Genomic DNA, 24,869 nt, shown 5'->3' with positions numbered 1-24,869 from the left:
TTGGATATATATTAAGTTGTTTGTTCGTGAACCAAATAACTGACCCCTCACTTGATCTTATGACTTTTGTGAGATCCTTTATTTTTTTTCTTATTTGGATAAATTACACTTGAGGTACCTGGCATTTAACTAAATTATGCCTTGGGTATTTCACATTTGAAAAATTATGTTTGGGATATCTCAGTTTTCATAAATATTCTGCTTGGAGTATTTGACGTTTCATAAACTTTATGTTCGCACGGTGGCCTACATCCATGGGGCAATCACACGGAGCTCACTTTACTATAAGGGAAAAATTACAGCACACACCACATCTCACCCACAACACTATATATGGAACCCACTCAACAAGAAATCTCACTCACAAGTATAACCTCTCACAAATCCCCAAAAGGAAACACACATAGAGAGATATTACCTTCGAGTTCTTGTCTTGGTGTTGTTACCCCTATTGCACTGAATTCCCCTACCTCCCTCTTTTTTTTTTTTTGATGAAAAGCAAATATATATATATAAACTTAAGAAGAAACGTGGTAGTCAGTACAAGCGTTCCGTGCCAAGTTTTTGGCAACAACCGCACTAAAGTTGTTAACACTAAACCTGAAATATACATTCTGAGTTAGGTTCAAAATCTGAAGTAGTGTAGGAAACAAGTGCCATGGCCATTGGCCTACCTCCCTCTTTTTATAGGCGATGGAAAGGAGAGAAGGGAGTTAGAGATGAATGAGGGAGCTGAAAACCGTGCCACAAACGGCACTTCCTTTTTCCAATTTCATGTGCACCACCCTCTCTTTGTCAATGTCGACATGTTTATATGTTGACAAATGGAGTTCCACCCCTTTTCTTCTCCAATCTTCATTTATGTGCTGCCAAACAATAAATGTGAGTCAGTGGAAGAGTCTTGTCGACATTTCCTTCTTCATCTCTTTATTTTTGAATTCATTAATTGCATTCAATCTTTAATTTAGTTGTCGGCACTCTCAGCTGGAGCCGCGGACATCTCCATGCTATCATCAGATGAATCCTCCTTCTCAACGATAATGCCTTGAGAACTTGTTGAAGTAGATGCAGTGTGAGAATCAGATTTGGAATCTTGCCGATTCTCCTTGGATTTACAATCCTTATGCAAATGACCCTTTTGTCCACATTTTCAACAAAGACCGTTTTTATACCATTTCAATTTGGATCTTGATGATCGAGTCCCACTAAAACTTCTATCTGTGGATCTCCCTCTGGCCATCATGGCATTACTAGAGGAGACCTCAAGTGTTTTTCGATGAGTCCCTTCTGTGAGCAACGTAACCAAGGCCGACTCCATATTAAGGTCTGCTCCGGTACTGATATTCATGAACAAAGAATCTCATGAATCTGACATAGAACAAATAAGAAGTGTTACCTTTTCATCGCCATTGATTTTAACTCCGATGGTGGTCAATCTGCTCAATAGGGTATTAAACACATTTAAGTGTTCTTTTGGAAAGAGGACATCTTCAGGTTGTAAAACTGTAAGCAAAGGAAAATTTTGTTGGACATTGTTTTAAATAGTAGAGATTCTTTAGCTTGTCCCATAAACCTTTGGTTTGATCAGAGATTAAAAAGTACAGAATCATCAAAGGCAAGTAGCAAGTCGGGCATGCTCGATTGATATTTTGCTAAGAAACCAACATCATCTATATCTTCCGGATTCTTCTCTTTTCTATCAAGCGCGACTGCACATCAGTCTTTCACCAACATTACTTGCATTTTCAGCTTCCACAACAAATAATTTGATCTGTTGAATTTTGGCACCTCGAACTTTGTAGAAGTTGATGTAGCCATGTCGCAAAGCCAAAATACGTACGTCGACGTTGATCACATGCTAACAGGTGCTAACAAAGCTTCTCAACCCTGGGCTCTAGTACCAAAACTAATCGGCATGTATAAATCCGAAGTGTGTAATTAAGACAAATATAGAAAAGCAAAAGGTGCAAAGGCACAAGATTTACGTAGTTCGGCATGGTAGCCTACGTCCACGAGGCATCACACGGAGATCATTTCACTATTCAAGGAAAAATACAACTCACACCATACCTCACCCACAACACAATTCATGGGACCCACTTAACAAGAACTCTCACTCACAGTGTAACCTCTCACAAATCCCCAAAAGAAAACACACACAGAGAATTACCTCCAAAGTATTCCTACAAGTGAAACCCAAATCAAGAATACAATCCCTGTAGCACCCACTAGCAGCAAGGGGGAGAGAGAGAGGGGAGGAGGTGTCTCCAGGAGGTAGGGGCAGGGGCGAGGGAGGGGTCTACGAGCTTATTTATTTTCCTAGGTGTGTATGATATGATTTGTTTAGATAAATGTATGTGTAATTTGAATAGATGATATCATGTGTATTTTTATACACATCCAAATTAAAATAGAAAAAATCTAATTATTGGTACGCCCCTTTCATCTTAGGGTATCCTCTTTTATTTAGAGTTTATCGAAACCGAAAATTATTCTCAAATTTTGATTTCATTTTGGGCCTCTATTTAATTTTATGAGAATGTGATTATCTTCACTATGGTTTTAATGTTTCATAGTTTGTTCTCAAAGTTGAGGAATGACTCTTAACTTCTTATGTTGGTTCATAATTAGCACACGATATGGTAAATAATTAGAGAGAAGGTTCCCTCCAACGCCTGTGTGTAGTTTCGAGCGAAGGAGGTGGTAGAAAGGGAAATCTGTCCAATCGGAGGTATTTAGAACATTTCCTATAGAGGGGACTACAGTGTTTTGTATGGGAGCATGTAGGTTCGGTTTTAAGCAGGTATCATGGGAAACATTAGCCCAACAATCAATTTTATAAAAAATCTCAAGATCGATGGAATTTTTGGGTCATCTTTTTCCCACGAGTGTGAGATATCCTAGAGTCTCTAATGACCTAACTTTTGGGTAATCTCTCTCTTTCTCAAGTTCTGGTTTTTGAGAAAATCCGTCACGATTCAAAATAAATAGGAAGATCCAATGTAACCAATGTCTTGGTAGATAAGGGTGCATGGACTAATATTGGACAATAATCATCAACAAATAACATTTAAAAAAAGGGGGAAAGATCCCCACAATGTGGGAGTGTGGATTCCTTCTCATGCCCTTTCACATAATGAGACTCTGGAGTCCACATTGACATTAATAAATCTGTCTTCCACCCTCTCATTTGCTTAGACCCGGAACTCTTACCCAAACTTTACTTTCTCTTTTAGATTCTTTCCATGCTTAAGGCTGAAAATTCACCAAGCCCTTTAATACATGGATCCACTCAAATCCATCCAAATTATATTAAGAAAATAAAGAGACATATCTCAAGTCCTATTTACACTAAATTTGGGGGCTAGGGTTGTTGAGGTTTTGGTGTCTTGTTTCACTATCAATGGAGAATAGGTATTTTTTAAGGACTATATGGGTATTTTGGTAAATTTTATGTATAGGGTTTTCGCTATAAATCTATAGCGAGAGTTCTTTCTTTGTATTGAAAAAATCTGAGAGAGGTGTGAGGAACGAGCGACTGTAACCCTATTCTCCATTGATAGTGAAATAGATCTCATCTCACCGTGGACGTAGGCAACCTTGCCGAACCACGTAAATTCTTGTGCGCATTATGTGATTGTGTTTGCAATTTCCATTCTTCTCTACATCGTGTTAGGTTTTTTTACAAGAGTAACTAGACCATGACAGATACCATTTGGCCCTGGAACGTTTTACCTCTGCTTCTACAACTATCTAATGATACCATGAACTTCAAGAATTTTGTTTTTTGGTTAACAATGATATTAACACTGCTTCACTGATCAGGACACTTGCATATCAAGCAATATTGAGAAAGTGTAATTTTGTACATTTTTTGAACACATGTATTTTTTGACTCCTTATTTCAATATATTTTTATTTCATCAAAAAGAAAAAAAAATCCATGGCAGAACTATTCAACTTGCCAAACAACACAATTTATATATAATTAGGGCCAAGAAGAATCGAACCCATGACCTATTAATTGAGGCGTTGTTTTTAACCCCCCCCCCAAAAAAATTTTTTTTTTTTTTTTCTTTTTTTGTGAACGGTGTTGCAGCACAATCTAAGGCCCCCCTTGGTATCATTTTTATTTTTGTGTTTCTCACACAAAAATATTTTGTAGGTGTTTGGTCTCCCGATGGTCGAGTTGGTCTAAGATCACCCCTGATTTACAACTAGCCTGCAATTGAGTTAATTGTAGACAACTATTGCGCTAACGCCTGATATACAACGTGGTTGTAGATCAACTTTCCTTGTTGGGCGTGTTAGGATGCCTGTTATCATTTATTGACCCTATTTCTAATTAAAATAAATCCGAATAATGGAAAAACCATAGTACCCATTTGGCTATATTATGATAAAAAAATCTTTTTTGGCTATTTATGCAGGTACCATTAATGGGCATGTGTACAATTACTACTTAAGTAAAGGTAAAATGATAAAATTTATACAAAAAAGAAAAAGAAACAAAGCCACCCTTTTGTCTTTTTTGTCTTTTCTCTCTCACTCTCTCACTCTCTCACTCTCTCACTCACACTACCTATAATATATTATATTTTTATTATATGTAATATAATAAAATATATATATATATATATATATATTATAACGAAAATAATTCTTTTATATAATCTAATGTTATATTATATATTATATTATTTTGTAGAAATGACAAAAGACCCTTTTAAGCTAGTAGGTCTCTTTTTACCAAAAAAAAAAGCTAGTAGGTCTCTTCTTTTGATCCTTTTTATACCAGTTGAGCCCACCCTCAGACTATGGTTGACCTTCTTGCATCAGGACCAGCTTCCGACACTAGTGGAATAATGGGATAGTGGAATCGCAAGGGAAAGCACATTTTTTTCCTCTCAGGTTCGCTGCCCGGTTTCTCTTATAGGGGGCGGAAATGACGACTTAACCTTACTTGGGCAATGTGCTCGGGCAGGGGGTTAGGTTGTCATTTCCCCCCTATGAGAGGAACCAGACAACTGTACCGAGCAGGGAACCTGAGAGGATAATGATACATCTGAGCAATTGCTTTCGCGGATCCAAATGCGCTCACAAGGCAAACAATAAGAATAAGACCAATAAAGACTTCATAGATTGTACTGCACCTAGAAAAGCATATTTCGAATTTAGAGTGAAAGTTCCCAACAATCAATGAGTTGATCATACCCCTTCTATGTACTATACAAGCACGTCCTCTGTTACACCCCATCGCGCTTATGGCTCTATACCCCAACCCAACTTGTTCTGGCGTTGGGTCCTCCCTTTCTATTCCTTAGTAAGCGGACCATGGGAGCATGGGGGGCAGTATCTGCTTTGGATTGACAGAAAGCAAATCTCTTTTGTCTCTCCTGACCAAACCCGCCCAAAAATAAAAAATAGAATAAGTTGTTCTTATCGGTGCCGGAAACATCTTTATTTGAGGAGGAGGCTTCATCGTCCTACTCCCCATAAATTATGTTAGAACCGATTGGCTCATCATCGGAATCCAAAAAGAAAATAGATACATAATGGAAGAATTTTGTTTCAAAAACATATATAATAAGACGCAATAGGATTTAAAGAGCTATCACGATCATTCACATCAATTTCAATAGGCAGGAAGGGCGCGGAAGCTACCCTTTAACGAATGCAAGCAAGGATGGTTATTGATCATAATACATAGTATTTATTATATATTATATATAAATAAAAAGGAAGGCTTGTTATATTTATTATATCATAATTTTTTTTGGTAAATATTATATTATAAATTATGAATAATATATTACATAATATATTATTACTTATATATGATATTATATTAATATATAAAGCATTACATATATTATTTGACATTATATAGTCTACAATATTTCTACCAAAAAAAAATAGTCTACAATATAAAAAGGAAGGATTTTGTTACATATAATATATTATAAATGAAGAATAATATATAAACAATATATTTATATGGGAAAAGTATTCGTACAGGGAGATACAACTCCATCAAATAAGGGGTGCATGGGTTTTTATGTTATTTCAGATTTACATTTATGTCAATCTGACTGCATGTAATGCAGGTTGTGCATATACACGGCCGTGCATGAGAACTTTTGCCTATTTATATTATATATTATAATATGAAGAAAAAGATGGTTGAAGGGAGAATCCCTTTACCCACTAATTAAAATGATTTAAATTTTTTTTTTTTTTGGTTGAAACTAATTAAAATTATTTACACATAGATAGTTACCCAACAATTTCTCATTATATATATTTTATTATTTTTTGGTAGATATTATATTATTTTTAATGGTTATCAAACAGTTTTATTTTATTTTTTTATAATAAAAAAACAGTTTTCATTAATGATTTTCTTTTTAAATAAACAAAAAACAAAAAACATAATCCTTCACTCCTTAGTCCTTCCCAACTGGGTTCATATACGGTATACCACCGACAACATTACGTCGTTGCAGTGTGATTATTTTTGCGTAATATCCAGCGGCCCGTATTTTTCGCAATGTGACAATTTAGTTAATCGTTCTCTATCACATCATTTTTTTTTTGGTTTTTAAGAAAGAAAATGGTGGAAATGGGTTTTATTTTCTCGTGCGCAGCTGTTCGTTTTTCCTTGAATTCTTTCTGCAATCTTTAATTTTCCATTTCTTGTTCTCTGCTTGCTCAATTGGTTCCGTTCTTCGATCTGATCACATACCTATTGTATTTGGAAGGCCAACTTATCGAGTGGCTCTAATCTCATAGGGGTTTCTTCGAAATGCCTGTGAAATCTGCACAATCTTCTTATCGGGATCGCACACAGGAGTTCATCACTGTAGTAGAGAGCCTTAAGAGATCGTTTTCTTCGGCTTCAAATGGACAAAGCAGTAGCTCGAAATCAGAGGTATTGCGATCTGTGGCCTCCATCCAGTCAGAGTTCAAGAAGAGGGCTTCTAAGATCGGATATGGGATCCATCAGACATCACAGAAACTTTCCAAGCTTACAAAATGTAAAGTAATTGATCTTTCCCATAAGTTACTTTCCACAATGATCCCACATAAATTGTTGTTTGTTATATATCCTGCAGTACTCGTCTCCCACCAATATATGAAACCCATTGTATGAATTATACAAAAAGTCTGTGTTCGTTGTTTGAATTATTGATGGGTGATCTATATGTTATCTTTGCTTTTGCTTTTTATTTCAATATGAGAGATCTAAGCACGATATGCAAATATTTTTGATAAATGATAATAGAGCACATGAAGCGTCAAATCTGTTAATTTTAAGGTATTGGAATACCATTGTTAAATCCTTAAAGGAAGCCTTTATCTCCATCCTTTATTGCATAATTGGTACTTGAATATCTATTGCTTGTCTTTGAGGATTTTACATGGTGGTTCTTATATGCTTTGACTGGTTTAGCTTGTGTATGATTTATGAGTAATTTGAGATAGTACATGTTTTGAGTAATAATTATATTTGAGGTTTAAATTAGTTAAGATGTGTAGGGATTTACACACCCTTTTCATTCAAATATATGCCCACATAGATTTGGAACACCATAACTGAGAATCATAAATAACATACCTTGATTAACGGCGGTTGTAGTTGATCCCCAAGCTTTTTCCTTCCCTTTAGCCTTCCACAGCCTTTTCACTCTTTCTCCTGTGAGTAGGAATACAAAACAACAAGTGACGGCTGTGGGGACCTTAGGGTTGAATATATATTATATTCTCTCTGACCCTAACCACACTCCCACAATGTGTAAGGTCAGTTATACCCCTGACTTAAACCTAGAGTGAATTATTAATATTTACCTTATGGGCCCAATAAAGATGAAATATATTAATGAAGCCCAAAACCCAACAATCTCCCACTTGGGCAAAATTAATACACATATCTTTATTGGAATTGGCCAGAACCCCATTTCACTCAAAATACTTTGATTCTTATTAATACACATTTGTGTCGAACAACAGCAGAAGATATGCCTCAATATACGGCATACAACTTTCTGTCATTACAGCCACAAATGATCTATTAACTCGAACCTCTTTGGGTATATGTACCAACAAGGAAACAAGAGCATAACAAGTGATCAGCAAGTACATGCTCATTTCCTCGTAGGTCCTCTACCTTGAAAATCCTCACAGGTAGTACACTTTGATATTAACTCATACTTGGGCTAAACCGCCATGAACTGGAGTTAACACCATACTTTGGTTTACCGCCCATGGCTTTATCCGCCATTTTAAAAGAACTTTGGCTTTATACAGCCTATGGCTAATCGCCACTTCATTATCTTTGGCTAAATACCGCCTATGGTTAACTGCCATTTTGTTATCCTTGGCTAAATATTGCCATCGTGTACATATAAGACATGTCATGCAATAATGTACAAAGAAACCATAACCAGTAATTGCATCAAGATGGTAGGAAATACAAAACACTGGTCAAACAAAGAGCTCAAATAACAATCAAAAGGGGAGCAACATCCTCCCACTAAACCGACATATCATGAACATGATAGTCATAATCGTCAAAACAACACAGACTCCCACTAAACCTTGGGAATCACACTGCCATCACTCAAACAAACATTACAAGTACTATGCTGTTTGATGCCTCCATGAATCTAGGGACTTTTGCTCACACACTACTAGTTGGTCTCCTGACAACAAGACCTCAGAGAAAACCCTACAGATCGAAACCATGGAAAAGATTCAGTCACCAACTCCCCAGTAGGGACGTAAATACCATCGACCTCTCCCTTAGTTACCTTTTCTCTGACAGGAAGATACTTTGTCACTACACGTCTTGAGCTGTTTGCCTTTCGACGTTCCTTTGGGTAGGTAACTGCAGAACTCTTGTCTCACCACAACCACAAGGGTTTACGGACAGAGTCAGCAACCTTTTGTTCCGCAGTAAAACCCTAACCAAACAGCTCGCTCTATCGCCTCAAAACGCCATCACGCTTCTTACATGGTAGATAGAGCAACAACAGTCTTAACCGTCTACTTGACACCTTTCCATTTCCCTATAGAACTCCTCCAACCATCAAGTAGACACAATCAGAGATCGATTCCATGTCATCAGTTCAACCACTGGAGTCTGAATCAGATTATCCGGTTATCCCAAGTCTGCCATCTCTTCCGTGGACTAGCCCAAAATCCCTGGCACTTAATAAGTACCGCACTACTTTCTCAGCTGCGGTTCAAAGACCCATCCCTACACCAAACTGGAAAACTCCCAAGTAACTACGAATGCAATATCAGGATGAGTGCACACCTTGTGCATACATCAACCTGACCACAGTTGAAGCATGAGGCTCGTCCTTTACAGAATCACTCTTAAGAATCTCCTTTAAACACTATTGTTCGTTCAAGTTGTCCCCTTGGTGGATAGGTGCATCCTCCCCAGATCATTGGACAAGTCAAACCACAATAAGATCCTGCTAATACAAGCCCTCTGTGGCAACCCAAGACAATCTTCCTTCCAACAATACTGACCACGAAACCAAGCACATGGTTATTCTCTTGTATATCTTTCACCTCAAGATCGCTGGAAAGAAACTGTTTAGTCTCCCTAAAGAGGTCAAGATCACCGCCGGCACACTGAAGCTGAATCTACCCCTAGTAGTTTTCTGGTAGATGCAATTGCCAATTGCTCACGCTTAGCAGAACCATACGAAATCATAATCTGCACAAACCTCAAAACCACGGTACTCCACGATTTGGGTGCTACAATAATGAATCTAAAGGATTCCTGCGAGGACATTGGATGAACGACTTCCTAGTAATCAAACCCTCTCCTTCTCAGTAGAAATCTTTGGTATTGTCTGGTATTGTGGTGTTCTGCTTTCCGCAGTGTTCAGCCTTCCCCTAAAGGTCAATATCGGTTTTATAACAAACAGCTTTGATGCAACAACCTTGCACCACTGGGGAAGTTCAATGAATTTTCAAACACCATTTCATCCTTAATCCTTCCAACCATCTCACAAACGCAGACACTTTACCTTCATCCTTAAGTGACTTTTCACAAGGGATCTTACTAATTCTACTCTCTGAGCCTCTCTGAGCCTGAGCCTGAGGGTCAAATCTATGACCCTACGGTCTTACGAAATATCCACCAGGCTATCACCCGCCTTGGATTGTAAAATATAAGAGAGGATAGGTTCTCAGGTAGTCCTTGGTTGTGTCACATGGGGTATTTTAATTGACTTGTTCGAAAACTATAGTTTAAAGTATCATACCCCAAAAACTCAACCTAAACTCAGGATTTTCAGGTTTACTTCCTTCTCAAGTGTTGACTAGCATCACTACTACTTTCGTGACACTTCCTAACACTGTACTGTGGGACTAATTTTTCTCTCGAAAGTTATCATCTTCCCCTTGATGCAGTCAACACAGTTCCCTAAAACTTCAAGAGCTAAGTATCAATAATGCCTTCCTGTATAGGCCCGTCCCGACCTCTGTCTGGCTAGGTTATCTAGTTGCGCAAGTCCAAATAAACATCGCGATTGATTAAACTATGGGAGAGATTAACAATTCACGCAATCAGTAATCATATGATCAAAACAAGATAAAAGAACCAACTGATGCCAACTTTATTTAAAAAAGTGTAAATGCTTATCCAGGTAAAACAAAATTCTTCTGAATTTAAATAAAACTACATGTCTTAGTAAAAATAAAACATTAAAAGAAACATGAACATAATGGTTTATAGGTTCTCAATGGCTCCTAAGGCTTCTATATTTCATAGCCTCATCTCTCACTAAGACCTTCACTTCTCATTCACCCCTTGATCATGAAACCAAATCTCATCTTCCGAGTGCTGCGGTGAATGGTTACGAGACCTGGGAGTGTAGAATGGTGACTCTGGTCTGTCCACTTCCTCAGATTCGGCCTCATCACTTGGTGGGGACCTCGGAATATAGTAAGGTGAGTCCGACTTATCCACTACAACAGAGAGGATTTTCTCAACTGGTTCGCACCCACGTGGCCAATCCCTCATCACTAACGGTCTTGGTAGCTTGGATCCTTTGAAAACTTCTGCACGTGCCCTCATGACAGCCCTATACGTTCGTGCAGTCAAACACATCTTCTTACTTCCTATTCAGGTGCGGTTTCCAGTGCGCTGGGAAGAATCTAAGGCACTGGTATCACAGTTTTGCATCTTAAAGTTATCGTCTACAACCGACTTATCCTTGGTGGGTGGCATCCTGTCAAACAGAATATCAAAACAATAACTAGCACTTGCCACACCCATAACTTCAATAATTATCCGGTGTCAAGACTGTGTCGGTCAAAACAAATTAGCATAATAGCCAAGAGTAAAAGCCTGGTGTACATTCTTAACCTATACTTCCTGAGATGCAGTGGTCCACATTCTTTGCCTATACCTTACTCAGTCAGGATAGCGTACACAAGTTCTAGTCACTACTAAATAGATGAGCGCACACTATTGTCCATGGGAGCATAACTAGGGTGTGTTACAAACACGCCATAAAAGACAAGCAGATGCTGAAAGCCACACAATTCATGAACAACATAATCGGAACATGTCTTCCCCTCTCTGGGCATAAGATGTGCAGAAGTTTTTATTAAGCCGCACTACCGTAAAACCAAAAGTGATCACAATAGTCCTATCACTTTTAGGCATAAAGAGCCCCAGGGTGTCAATCCTTCCTACACTTACATGTGCATACCTAATCTCTTTAAACTTGGGTAGCAACTCTTCTAAGCAATTACTACCTACTTTGTTGCCATGACCAAACTGCAGAGGAAATTGATGTGCCACTGTGGTGGTCAACACCTAATTCCCCTATAGTTCACAAAATGAAAAACTGCAGCTAATCACCTATAGAGTAATGAACTTTCTTACAAGCACGTGCAGTATAGTATATTTTTTATCACCTTAACCAATTCTTATGTGTAAGGTTTTCCATGCACAATCAAGACCTTTCGCTAACTTAAGTACTGGGTATTGTTAATACCTATAACTTATGGTCCATGTCAGTTCCTTATGAACTAGTTTATAAAACCAGAAGAGTATCAACCGGAACTACATTTTTAACTTTTGGGTTTTGAAATGCACTGGTCCTCAGCACACTTTGCTGGTTATACAATACAATGTACTAGCATATAGCCGAGAGTGTCAACCGAATCTACATCCCTAACCTTTGGGTTTTTGAAATGTACTGGTCTACTCAATACTTTGCAATTACCGCGGGACATCACCAACCTATGAAAGAACTGTCACCTTCGGGTAAACAATTATCCCTAGGCCAGTCTCTCCCTATGTGTGTATCTATTATTTTGGTCTTGGATGATGCTACCTTTGGGTGAGCATCACCATTCTTTGCTACTCTTAGAATAAACCTTAAGTAATTGGGCATTCTAATAAAATCAGATTTTACCACTTTGGTGGATTCCATCTGACCTTATTAGAGTACCTAATTACTCATGATGCAGCCATGGGATGTTTATAAGTTCAAACAATTCAATACATGAATCTTATCACACTCAACAATTCCTTAAAGAAAACTATTGTTCTGCATTGTATCGGGTCACACTATTGCAAATGTATGCCTCATAAATGATAGAAATAAGAGAAAAACAATGCAGGTATACTCCTTTCAAGAGTTGTAAAAACACAAAAAATGGTCACTGTGGGTCCCAGAGGTTACAATTGAGGCAAGTGGGGCATACCAGTGCGTAGCCCTCGAAAAAACAAGCACAGCGGAAAAAACGGGGACCTCAAACTCCCTCCCACGCGGTTTGAATTCGGCGCGTGATATCACACGTGGCCGGTCAAACAGTCAACATGACCGGTCTGAACCGGACCCCCGGTTTGGCCTGATTCGAACCGGACCGGTCCGATCAACCAGGTCGCTTTCCTGGTAAACAATTTGGGCCGGGTTAACCGGGTTCGGGTCCGGGTCAAACCCGTATTCCTCGGGTCGGGTTGCCATTCGGGTTGGACTAGGGTCTGCTCAATTGGATCGGGTCTGCCTTGATCCATCTGGGTCGGGGTCGGGTTCGGCCTGGCCCACCTGGGTCGGGCTGGGTCTGACTGAGTCTTGACCCGACAGCTCACCGGGTTGACTCAAAAACCCTACCGAGTCGACTCGGCAATGAATCGTCCGCCGCCGTCTCACCAAAACGTTTTTTTTTTCCCTTAAAAAAAAAAGAAAGAAAGAGAAATCAAGCGCGTGAGATTCACACGCTTTTTCCGGTGGTTCGTGGAGACATTTCCGGCGAAACGGCTTACATGGCCGTGACCGCCTCGGCCTCCTCTTCCATTCCATATAAAAAGTTTTAAATTTTTGTGGTCGTACACCACTAGCAGCGACCGTACAAGGTCGTTCCAAAACCCAAAATTTTTCAAAAAACCCTTTTCATTCACAAACATGGATTCCAGATCCATATGGGTTGGCTCTGATGCCACTTGTAGGGATTTACACACCCTTTTCATTCAAATATATGCCCACATAGATTTGGAACACCATAACTGAGAATCATAAATAACATACCTTGATTAATGGCGGCTGTAGTCGATCCCCAAGCTTTTTCCTTCCCTTTAGCCTTCCACAGCCATTTCACTCTTTCTCCCGTGAGTAGGAATACAAAACAACAAGTGACGGCGGGGACCTTAGGGTTGAATATATATTATATTCTCCCTGACCCTAACCACACTCCCACAATGTGTAAGGTTAGTTATATCCCTGACTTAAACCTAGAGTGAATTATTAATATTTACCTTATGGGCCCAATAAAGATGAAATATATTAATGAAGCCCAAAACCCAACAAGATGCACAAAGAAAAAGTTAGAATGCCGCTTAAGAAGGTCTAGGTTCCAAGTCATGGATTACACTGATTTATATTTTATACCAGTTATTTTCAAATGTGACACATTATGCATTTTGGCTATGGTTGGACCTCAGGTATGAACAGTCGAGCAGTCTGATCGTCCAAATGGTCAGGAGGCTGAGAAAATCACATCTGTGTTTTTTAAAAGCTTGGAAAGCAGTTCAATTGCCCAGTCAGACTGTCCATGAAAACCATTAGAGGATAGGCCAAAACAGTTTAAAAAATAGCCCCATCTAAGTCATTGGAAAGTTAGACACAACATCAGTCAAAGATTGAAAAAAAGATTATTAGAATATAATTTTACCACACAACAAGAGATTCTTCCACAACTCCAACGAGGGAGAATCCCGTCAGGCGAAGGAGAGTATCCTTATCAGCTTCAAAGACACTTGAGAGGAAGACATGAAATTTCAAAAGGTTGATACGAAGACCCGAGAGTCTTTCAAAAAGCTGAAGAGAGGACATCATGGAGGACATAGACCAAGGGGAGGCCTTGGAGAAGATCATGAGATCATCAACAAAGGCAAGATGGGTAAGCTTGAGGGCCTTACACTTAGGAATGGGGGAGATGAGGAGTTGATCAGTTTTTGACTAGAGAATCCTAGAGGGGACCTCAAGGGCAAGGGAGAAGAGGAAAGAGGATAGAGGGCATCCTTGGCGGATTCCAACTTTGGAAGGGAAGAACCCAACAGGGGAGCCATTAATGATGATCGAGAAGAAAGGTGAGGAGATGCAAGAGTGGATCCAATAGATAAAGACAGGGGGGAAGGATATTTGAACCATGACATCACAAATGAAATCCCACAGCAGGGAGTCCAATGGTTTGTGGATGTCGATTTTCATGAGGGCAGCAAGGGAGTGAAATTTATGATCAAAGCTCTTGACAATTTCCGACAGAGGAGGTTATTATCAGCTATGCTTCTGCTGGAAACGATAGCCGATTGATTAGGGCTAACTAAGGAAGGAACCACCAGCTGGAGCCTATTAGCCAGGATTTTGGTGATGAATTTGTAGAGGAGGTTGTAGAGGGAGATAGGTCTGAATACAGACAAGGAGGAGGCACCCTCTTTCTTGGAAATGAGGCAAAGAAAAGTCTGGTTGATTTTAGGGAGCTGGTTGGGATTGAAAAAGAAACAACGGATAGCTTTAATAAGATCATCCTTGATGATGTCCCAACTAGTCAAGAAAAATCCCATTCTAAATCCATTAGGGTCAGGCGGTTGATTAGATTTGTGAGAAAGAACTGCCCCAGAGGGGATAAATTGGAGAGAGTCAAAGAGGGAGGAGTGAACAAACTTGTTGATGAGGTCCGAGGGGATAGGGGGGAGGGAGGAGGATTAGAGAGAGGAAAAGAAGGAGATCGCTTCTGCCTTAATGTCACGAGCAACAGTGGGAGGGTTGCTGTCTCGATTGAGAAGCATAAGGATGGAATTAGAGTTATTACGGGCTTTCATAAATCGGTGGAAGTAAGCCGTTTTAGAATCTCCAAGCTCAAGCCATTTGATACAAGATTTTTGGCGAAGGAACCTCTCTTCTTGGGAGGAAAGAGAAGAGAGCTCTAAAGAGAGCCTCTTTTCCTCCTCGGCCCAACAAGGGTTGAGCATGTTAGATTGGAGCTGAGATTGGACAGGGGATAGACTAGAGCGGCAAGAAGCCATCTGGGAGGTGATGTTTCCAAAGGAGGACTAATTCCAGGTTTTGAGAGCTATTTTGGAATTGCGGAGTTTTTTGCAAAAGCAAGGAGGGGAAGGGAGAGGCACTGGACCGGCTTGTCCCAAGCCTCTCGGACAGTGGAATGGAATTGCGAGTGGGAGGTCCACGTGTCAAAAAATTTGAAAGGCTTTGGGCCACATGAGGAGAAGGGTTGGATGAGGAGGTGGCAGGGGCTATGGTGAGACATACCGGGAAGAAGAAAGTTGGCATGGAAGTTGAGGAAAGAAGAGAGCCAGACTTCATTAATGAGAATGCAATCAATTTTGCAAGCGATCTGATCGGAGCCAACTCTTCTATTGTGCCAGGTGAGGGGGGAGCCAGACCATCTCAAGTCATTGATACCAAGGTCTTCGAGACAGTCATTATAGGTATTGACTGAGAGGAGGTCAAGTGGACGACCTCCAAATTTTTCATGGGCAAATTTGACTACATTGAAGTCACCTCCCACACCCCAAGGGCATAGTTATCAAGGCGGGAAGGCGACCATGGCGTTTTAGAGGGTAAAAAATCAAGGTGACACCGCCATGGCGGCAAGGCACCCGCTATGGCGCCTAAGGCGTTTAAGGCGACCAAGGAGTCTGGATGCCATGACGACGCCTTGATAACTATGCCCAAGGGAGAGAGTAAACCCTAGACTTGAGGAGGGAGAGATCGGTCCACAGAGGGAGCCGGTCAATTGCTCGATTAAAGCCATACACAACAAAGAGAAAAAAAGAGGGGGAGTTGGGGGAAGAGAGATGAAGGTGAAGAAGTTGAGGGGAGGAGAAGGAGATAGAGATATGGATTTTAGAAGGGTCCCAGAGAATGGTCGTAATTGGAAATGAAGGACCAGGAGGGGGCAATTGAAGTAGCGATGCAGGAAGCGTTCTCCTGAAGGATGCGGGTTTCAAGAAGAGCGTAAAAGGAAGAGTGAGTGGACTTGATGAGGGTCCTAGTATCTGCATGCTTGGCCAGGGAATTGAGACCCCTGACAGGCTGACATTCTAAATAAATCCAGAGGATATGGAGAACTAAAGAGTGGTATGCAACGATCCTTGGGGGGGGGAATTTTATATCGCCTACGCAAGTAAGCAATCAAAGGAGGTTGGGGTAGGGTAAGCCTACTCGGAGCCAGGGCAAAGGGGGTTTGACTAGGCACTCAAGGTTGGGAACCAGTGGGGCCTCATCATTTGGGTGCATACAAGGGGAGGAGGAAGTCCTAATGGACAAGGACACCGAGGACACCCAGGACTAGGGTGGGATCGGGTAGTATTAGTGGGGTGGTTAAAAGGAGGCTGATTTGATGATGGGTGAAGGGGGGTAAAATGGGGTCCGATTCAAGGTTGGGTTAAGAAGGGATTGATTTAAGGTAGACAAAAGGTGGGTTTGGTTCGAGGGGGATTAAGAGGGTGGTGGGACAGTTGGGACATGGTTAAGTCAGGGGTAGAATGGGGATGGATAAAGGGAGAGGTGGACAAAAGGTTAATTCAGAGGAGAGGGGACACATTTGAGAGGGGGTAAGGCGGGAGTTGGGGTTAGGGGTTAGAAGTGGGAGCCGAGGTAGAGGGGTAGGTAGAAGGGGGGGGAAGGGGGTGGGGAGAGGACGTCAGGGTTTGAAAAGGTGGTGAAGGTAAAAGGGAGTGGACAATGGCTTCAAGAGGAGGTTTAGGGCAGGTGGAGGGTGAGGGTATAGAGCAGAGCAGGTGTCAGGGAAGGAGTTATCTTCAAGGGATTGGCTTTGGCGACTTGATCAAGGCAAAGAAGAGCGTCCAGTTGCAACAACTGTCCCAGGGTGCCTGCAATGCCAGTAGAGCCAGCGAAGATGAGACTAGCGAACCGAGAGAGCTACAAGACCCAGTAGTACAAGGAAAGCTTGAAGGACCAGTAGCTTTAGAGCTTTGGACCACCGGATCATTAAAAACCAGGACCTGCATCAACGACGATGCCAGGGTTTGAGGAGTTGACGGCCCAAGAGAAGCTTGGAATGTTGATGGATCAAGAGGACAAGGTAGTAGAGACGCAACGTCATGGTTGTTGGGTTGCGAGACCATCTCGAGAACTGGAAAGGAGCGCAAAGGGGGTCCAGGAGGCAAACTAGAGGCTGGTTGTTCCCGGAGACGACGATTGCGGTGGCGATTCTTCTGACGACCATAGCTAAGGTCACGGGAGGTGACTGGGGGTGCTGGAGGAGCAGGGTGGAGAGCTATAGCTTTCGAGCTTCCTTTGAAGAGAGTAATGGAAGTAGATGGTGCAGGAGCTTCTAGTAGGGGTATCGAAGGGGCAAATGAACTAGTTGGGGCAGCGACGGTGAAATCTGTAGCAGACGGAGCATTGGCGGAGGCATCTGGAACAGACGGAGCAGCGACTATGTCTGCCTTTGGGCAGAATATTACTATCTGCCTTCTTTGAGAAGGGCTTTTGGTGTAGCCATTGGATGCTGCACTTTTATCTTTCTTTGAGAAGATGACTACCTACTACTGGCCTTCTTTGTGAAGTGCTTTGATATTGTTATTGCTGATATGATATTGTGGATTGCGGTTAGTGTTCACTACCGCTTATTTTGCTCATTGCTTATTGGATTTGTTTGACACGATGATTATTATCTATTGATGTTGTTGATGACATGTGTGCTTGAGTTGATATTGCTACCTAAATGATGCTTGTCTCTCTCTCCGTGCTCACTGGCGTCTAAAACTGTTATTCAAGACTGGTGCTGTTTTTAATACCTATTCTCTTTGGTCCTAGCTGGAGCCTTCTTTTGATATATGTATACTCTAGCTTGAGGGGGAGTGTTAATTATTGTAACACGATATAGGGGGTTTTCCCTCCTATTGTAACTTGGTGTTAGTAGTTTAGATTAGGTTTAATTTATCTTTGTTTCTGATTCCTTCTATTAGGAGTCCTATTTCTAACAAGTCTTTGTAATTCTCAGATTATAAATAAAGCAATGTGTGGGGGGGGGGGGGGGACTGCTAGATCTATCGACTTTACTTCTCTAGACAGTTACCTTTCTCTCCCATCTCATCTCTTCTCTTTTGTTTACTGATTCTACCAGTAAGATACTGTTACATGGTACTTCTAGAAGTGCCTCTGATCTGCATCAGGGAGCTTCCTTCTATGTGAATTCAGGGTCTACTAGAGGCCAAACAGATTTTGGCACACAATTCCTTTCTATGTCCAATGCTTAATTTGCATGACAACTGGCTTTCCAACACTTAGTTAGGTGGATGTTGTCTCTGCAATCAGATACATGGAGACTATCGTACTTTCATTAGTGTTCAGTGTCGTTCTAGGGTGGATTGATGCAGCTCCAAGTAGGAAGAAGAAGAAGAAGAAGAAGCTCTGAACTTAAGGCTTGATTAGGGAGCCATAGATTAGGACTATTATTTTCCATACTTAGTTTATTTTCCTGATTGAACCGGTTTAGAATTGGTTGCACCCAATTGGTTAAATTGGTCTAATTTAAGTGAAGTGTTCCTATTGGTTAATAGGTCCTTAAATCCTATTGGCTAGTATGGAATCTTCTTTTAAATTAGTTGTTTTAAGTTAGAGTCTTTTAATTTAAGTTAGTAGGGGTATCTTAGTCAGTTTACTGTTTTAAATTAGTTAAGTTAGATTTACATCTCTCCCTTCCACGATTTTGTGAAGGAGAAGACTTTAATTTGTATTAGGACTTGGCATAAAGCCATATTATAAATAAAGAAATCGTGGAGGGCTCCCCCACATTGAATTTGAATTAAAAAGACTGTTACTGCTGGCCGATTGCTGCTGCTGCTGTTCCTGCTCCTTTGTGAGTGATATCCTTGTGGATCTCAAGGTGGATAGGGTGGGTGGACTCGTGCGACTCCTTGCATCGAGAAGATCGGGAGGTTCCTTCAATTATCAAGCTGCTGCTGGTGGATTCTTGTGGTCAGTTTGAGTTTTAATTCTGTTTTTTTCATTCATCCTCCCTCCCAATCATTCCCCTTTTAAATTTTATTTTATCTCATCGATTCCTTTAAACCCTAGAGCATCTAGGTTACATTAAATCTTCATCCATTATCAGAATTCAATCAGATTTAGACCACAGCCCCTTCATACCACTACCTATACTCGACCCCAAGCTGCTGCCTTATTTGTCTCTCAAACCCTAAAATCCCCCAACTCCATTAAATCCGAAAAACCCTAAAATTCCAGAATCAGTATTTCCAACCATCAAAAACCTCTCATACTTGGATCGAACACTCCCTTCCCTGTTTAGTACACTCGATCCCAAGCCCAGCCCTCACAGCCCACTTGAAACCCTAGTTTTAATAGTTTTCCTAATTTCTAAAACCCAAAACCCTAACCCTAAATCTGCAGAATTATAAAACCTAACCAAATCCTATTTTTTTTTATATCAAAATAATCCCCTAGACCTGCTGATCATTGCCATGTATCACATTCATCCCTAACCCTAGCCTAAACCCTAATTTCTGCCCTAAACAGCCCCACACTGCCTAGCCAAACCAGCAGCCTTATGTAGATCCTGTTGCTTGGCCTCTAATAGGATCCATCTCCTATTTAGAGCTACATCATGGATGTTTACACCTTTAGCTAATTTAGATGAAATAGGTTGCACGTAACAAGAGCCATTGGTGGTCATATAATTAATGAACCAAGAAAAACTCAAGTGGACATTCAAACTTTGGAACATGGAGGCAGTTTCTGGTATCCTTATTTTCTCTCTAGGATCAAGGATCAAACAGTGTCTCTGTTGAAAGATGCACCACCTTTTTTATTTCAGAAAATTTAGTGGTTCACTTACGTTGTTGATAGCCTTGAGGGTGGCATTCTCCACAAATGCTTTTGTCTGAAAGTTTTTTTTGGAATTATTACTAAAACCTGTCCATCTTACAGATATTTCTATATGTATGTGTGCAATAAATATGCCTTGAAAGAGTTGCTGAGAAAAATTTACTAGAGTCTTTGACTTTTCCTCAGCATTGATTTGGTCTCGTATTTTTCACTTCTCATTTCTCGCATTAATATATGGTGCATAAGAGATTGAAGTATATCCTCTCTCTGCAGTAGCAAAGAGGACATCAGTTTTTGATGATCCAACCCTGGAGATCCAAGAGCTGACTGCAGTTATCAAGCAGGATATTACTGCACTAAACTCAGCCGTAGTGGACCTGCAGCTTGTCTGCAACTCCAGAAATGAAAATGGGAACATCTCTGCTGACACCACAAGCCACTCAACAACAGTTGTGGATGACCTGAAGAACCGGTTGATGAGTACCACGAAAGAATTCAAAGAAGTCCTTACAATGCGGACTGAGGTAGGGGTTTTTTTGTTGCTGCACACTTTAGTCAGCTTCACATATCTGCTTTCCTTTCAGGCTGAGTTTTGATGTTCAGAATCAAACTCCCAAGATTTTTGGTAGGTGCTTTATAAATTATGTGACTTAAATTTTTCTGACAGTTTAATTCCTATCACTAGAGATAACTCCTGCATTTGATTGGAAGTTTCAAATCCTATTTTTTTGGTAGATGGTGTAGTTTGATTCCCATGTTGACTATCATCATTTTACCTGATTTGAACTCGTATTCTTGTGGGGGTCAGATATGGGGTTGATTATCTGATCTGATCCAATGTAAAAGTTGACCAATTCCTGGTGATTTGGATTCTCAAGATCTAAGTAGAGCCTTATGTGATTCTTTTCCAAAAGAGCTCTTAGTTGCTGCATGGCCCACATAGGAAGGGCTGCTTGCGCAGCTCCATATTTGCCATGTGGCAGTTTGGATGGGGCCCAAATTTTTTGGACAGGTCGACCCAAGGTTCCCTGCTCATATATCAAAATTCAGGCCAAACGGATTCACCAAGTTGCTAAATAGAGCTTTGAAAAATCCCAGAGTTGGGAGAGTGCATAATAATGGCTAGACTACCAGTAGGCGTGCATCGACGTACACTGGAATACAAGGGGGATATTTGATTGAATTAGACTTTGAAATTTGACATGCAGCTAGACCATGTCTTCTGTGTCCAGTGGTTGGAATAGCCACATCATCTTTCTGTGGCACATAAGAGAGGGACTTGGGCTACAGAAAAGCCTTTTTGCCCTTCTTGAAATTTAAACTTGTGGCTGTTTAAAAATTATTTTTAATCAATTTAGTTGTTTTTTGCAGAATATGAAGGTTCATGAGAATCGGAGGCAGTTGTTTTCTTCCACTGCTTCTAGGGATTCTACAAATCCTTTTGTCCGGCAGCGTCCATTGGCTTCCAAGCCGGGTGCTAGTACCTCAACCACCCCACCCCCTCCATGGGCAAATGGATCAGCATCTTCATCACAATTGTTTCCCAAGTAATAGAAAATTTCGTGCTTTTGGTTATGTTTGGATATGTTGGTTGTCGTATTGAAATAATGATCATGCATTGGTAATGTAGCAGAGGGATCAACTAAATTGGGAATGCATTCTGAGGCTTTTTCTCACTAATGTTATGGAAATCCACATTTGGTTTGATAATTTATGATGAACTAATGGATGTTGTGCAATTTCTTGCAAGATACCCATTGAAATGGTCTTAATTCTTGACTGAAAGCTTTGGTATATTGAAACTCTATTCCTTTTCTTTTCTCTTCCTAGGAGGTCAACGGATGGGGATACACAACCATTGCTACAGCAGCAGCAGCATCAGCAACAACAACATCAGCAGTTAGTTCCGTTACAAGATGGTTACATGCAAAGTAGAGCGGAAGCTCTTCAAAATGTGGAGTCAACCATTCATGAGCTGAGCAACATTTTCACCCAACTGGCTACCATGGTTTCTCAGCAAGGAGAACTTGCCATCAGGTATTTTATTTTTTTGTATGTGTGCATGTGCTTTGAACAAATATGCAAAGCCTTCCATTGATTACATCGGACCACAGGCACATGCAGTCTAGATTAACCTCTCAGTGGGCTTCGGCAGTAAAGTCTTTAGCTTATCATTGTGCTGTCTTGGGATCGAGTCATCCCACTACCTCACTTTGTGTGAAATGCACCTCCCTCCTATACAGTTTTACCCTGCGCTATTGTGCCTGTATCATACATCCATTAGATAGTATAGGATACTGTTTGTGATTGACCTAAGAAAAGGGTTACTTCCTTCTCCCAGATGGTCAGCAAGAAATTTGTTTAATAGTCTTAAATTCTAGTTCTATGAGCCTGGTCACAACCAAATTTTGAGTCTTCAATGTAAGAACCCTCAATGGGTTGTAACTAGCTTTCATTGTTTGTCAACATAATGGATGTGTTTCTGTCAAAATGTTGTATTCAATCTGTGTTATCTGATCTAAGATTGATCAATTCAGCGTGTTTTGATCCCCTCTGATCTATTTGGACTCAAGGATGATTTTTCACTGTCATGCTAGGATTGATGAGAACATGGACGACACGCTGGCAAACGTTGAGGGGGCACAGGGGCAGCTTCTGAAGTATCTTAACAGCATCTCATCCAACCGTTGGTTGATGATCAAAATATTCTTTGTATTGGTTGTATTCCTCATGATTTTCTTATTTTTTGTAGCATAAAAAATGTTGTAAATAATCAAAACTAGAAATGGAAGGAAAAACGTCAATGCCTTTCCAATGGTGATAATTGGGTGCATTTTTTTTGGTCTGATTTACATTCAAAAATTACATTTGCCGGTGATTTATGCATGTACATTACAAGTAGAATTACACTATTCAATTTTATTTATGTTAATTTTTATTTGGGTTTTCTTCTTCCTAACTGTGCCTTGCTAAGTATAATGCTTCACTATAATACTAGTGAAGTAAATCAATCTACTGGATATTATAAGAAATCTTCAAAATTGTGTAAGATTTGAGTATTCTATTAGTGGCTCTAAATGGCCCATTTTCATTGTTTCACTTGGATAGATGATGTATTTATCGCGAATGATGGATAGGGAAGACATGGTTTGGACTTTGGAGTAGTCACTTTACAAATTTCAAACTTAAATTCAATCAAATACCACCTCCTGGTCTAGAGTTCGGTTCCACTGTGCATACCAACAGGTAATGTACATGTGAGAGTCAACCACCTATCATATTTTTACCATTTGCAGGGAGAGGAGGGGTTTTTATGAAAATAAAATTAAAATGTGATTGGCTCTGAGGTGTATGTTCACCTGTTGGTAGGTGTTGATGATCCATTCTCCTTGATTTATGTCCATGAATCCCCATGAGTATCTCTACCATTACTATGCACTCTCATATAAATCATAATATTCTATACTGTTTAAAGCTTTATATTACCACTTGGCTTAAGTTAAAAATCGACATGTGAGAACGCTATCTGGTAGCGTGCAAGGTGTGGCTCCTGCACCCAGACACAAAGCTATGCAAAATTACCGTTACGCCTTTAGGGATTTTCGCCTTTTCATTGGGGGTGCGGTGATCATTTTGCTCGGCTGAGTGTCTGGGGACAAGAGCCACGTGTTGCACGCGACATGGTAGTGTGCTTTCTCCCTTTAAAAATTGACTAAACTTAGTGAATTGTATTCGCTAGGGGAGGAAGGTTCGGGTTGCACAAGGCAGAGATGTAAATGAATGGGCGAAATCCGAATTCAATCTGCATCCGAATCCGTTTAAAGGTATTCGTATTCGGCTAGGGAATATCCGGATTAGATCACATCTGATCTGTAACCAAGCTGAATCCAATCCGTTTACAGGCCTACATCCATGTCGATAACGTATCGGTTTTGCAAGTGATTGACATATTCGATAATGTGTACTAAAACCATGTGGTTGATCCAGATTTCCAAAATTTTGATTCGACTTAGGTGACTTGTCCGAGTCGAAACTTATTTTCCAAACATGCTAACCCGTAGATACAGGGATCCAGATCCTCTACGGTGTGCTGCCTGTAGCGGCCTGAGCGGCACAGACTGAGCCATGCGTGCAAAGACCGCCTTACTCCTGCCCAAACTCCTTGCCCGAGCAAGGTAAGGCGGTCATTGCGGGCACAACCCATTCTGTGCCGCACAGGCCGCTACGGGCACCTGCGCCGTAGAGGATCTGAATTGTAGATACAGTCATACCAAAGAGAGAACAGAGACTGTAATAGTCTTATAGAGTCTCGTACTTCATACTTGGACCGGTTAGACTGCATTTGGTTGTGTAAATCGATCGAACATCATTCTGTTGGACCATGATTCTGAATTTTTTAAACCGTTTGGTAACCTAGTTCCAACGGACGACAAGAATTACGTAATTCTACATTTTACACTATATTAGATCATTCATCTGAGTTCACCTTTATAGGAG

General features: G+C 40.5%; 1 protein-coding gene across 2 annotated transcripts; it reads left to right on the top strand.

Moving 5' to 3' along the window:
• The first annotated feature begins 6,597 nt into the window (after window positions 1–6,597).
• Window positions 6,598–23,276, top strand: LOC122649040 (syntaxin-32-like). 2 transcript variants are annotated; one of them, XM_043842389.1, is made up of 5 exons: window positions 6,598–7,037; window positions 20,646–20,896; window positions 21,744–21,912; window positions 22,196–22,409; window positions 22,970–23,276. In XM_043842389.1, the coding sequence occupies exons 1-5, from the start codon at window positions 6,806–6,808 to the stop codon at window positions 23,127–23,129; spliced, it is 1,026 nt and encodes a 341-aa protein (XP_043698324.1). In that variant the 5' UTR covers window positions 6,598–6,805; the 3' UTR covers window positions 23,130–23,276. The 2 variants fall into 2 exon arrangements, with proteins under 2 accessions (XP_043698324.1, XP_043698323.1); XM_043842388.1 differs by having other exon boundaries at window positions 6,602–7,037; window positions 21,744–21,919; window positions 22,203–22,409.
• The last annotated feature ends 1,593 nt before the right edge of the window (window positions 23,277–24,869 follow it).

The sequence above is a fragment of the Telopea speciosissima genome, chromosome 1, assembly GCF_018873765.1.
Source record: "Telopea speciosissima isolate NSW1024214 ecotype Mountain lineage chromosome 1, Tspe_v1, whole genome shotgun sequence".
Classification (NCBI taxonomy): domain Eukaryota; kingdom Viridiplantae; phylum Streptophyta; class Magnoliopsida; order Proteales; family Proteaceae; genus Telopea; species Telopea speciosissima.
This window is presented reverse-complemented; position numbering and strand designations above follow the sequence as displayed.

Bases quoted from the DNA above. Each gene is read 5' to 3' on its own strand.
- LOC122649040 (XM_043842389.1), top strand. From the start codon at position 6,806: ATGCCTGTGAAATCTGCACAATCTTCTTATCGGGATCGCACACAGGAG. The intron at 7,038-20,645 runs GTAAAGTAATTG...CTCTCTCTGCAG, and splicing joins ACTTTCCAAGCTTACAAAAT to TAGCAAAGAGGACATCAGTT. The intron at 20,897-21,743 runs GTAGGGGTTTTT...TGTTTTTTGCAG, and splicing joins TCCTTACAATGCGGACTGAG to AATATGAAGGTTCATGAGAA.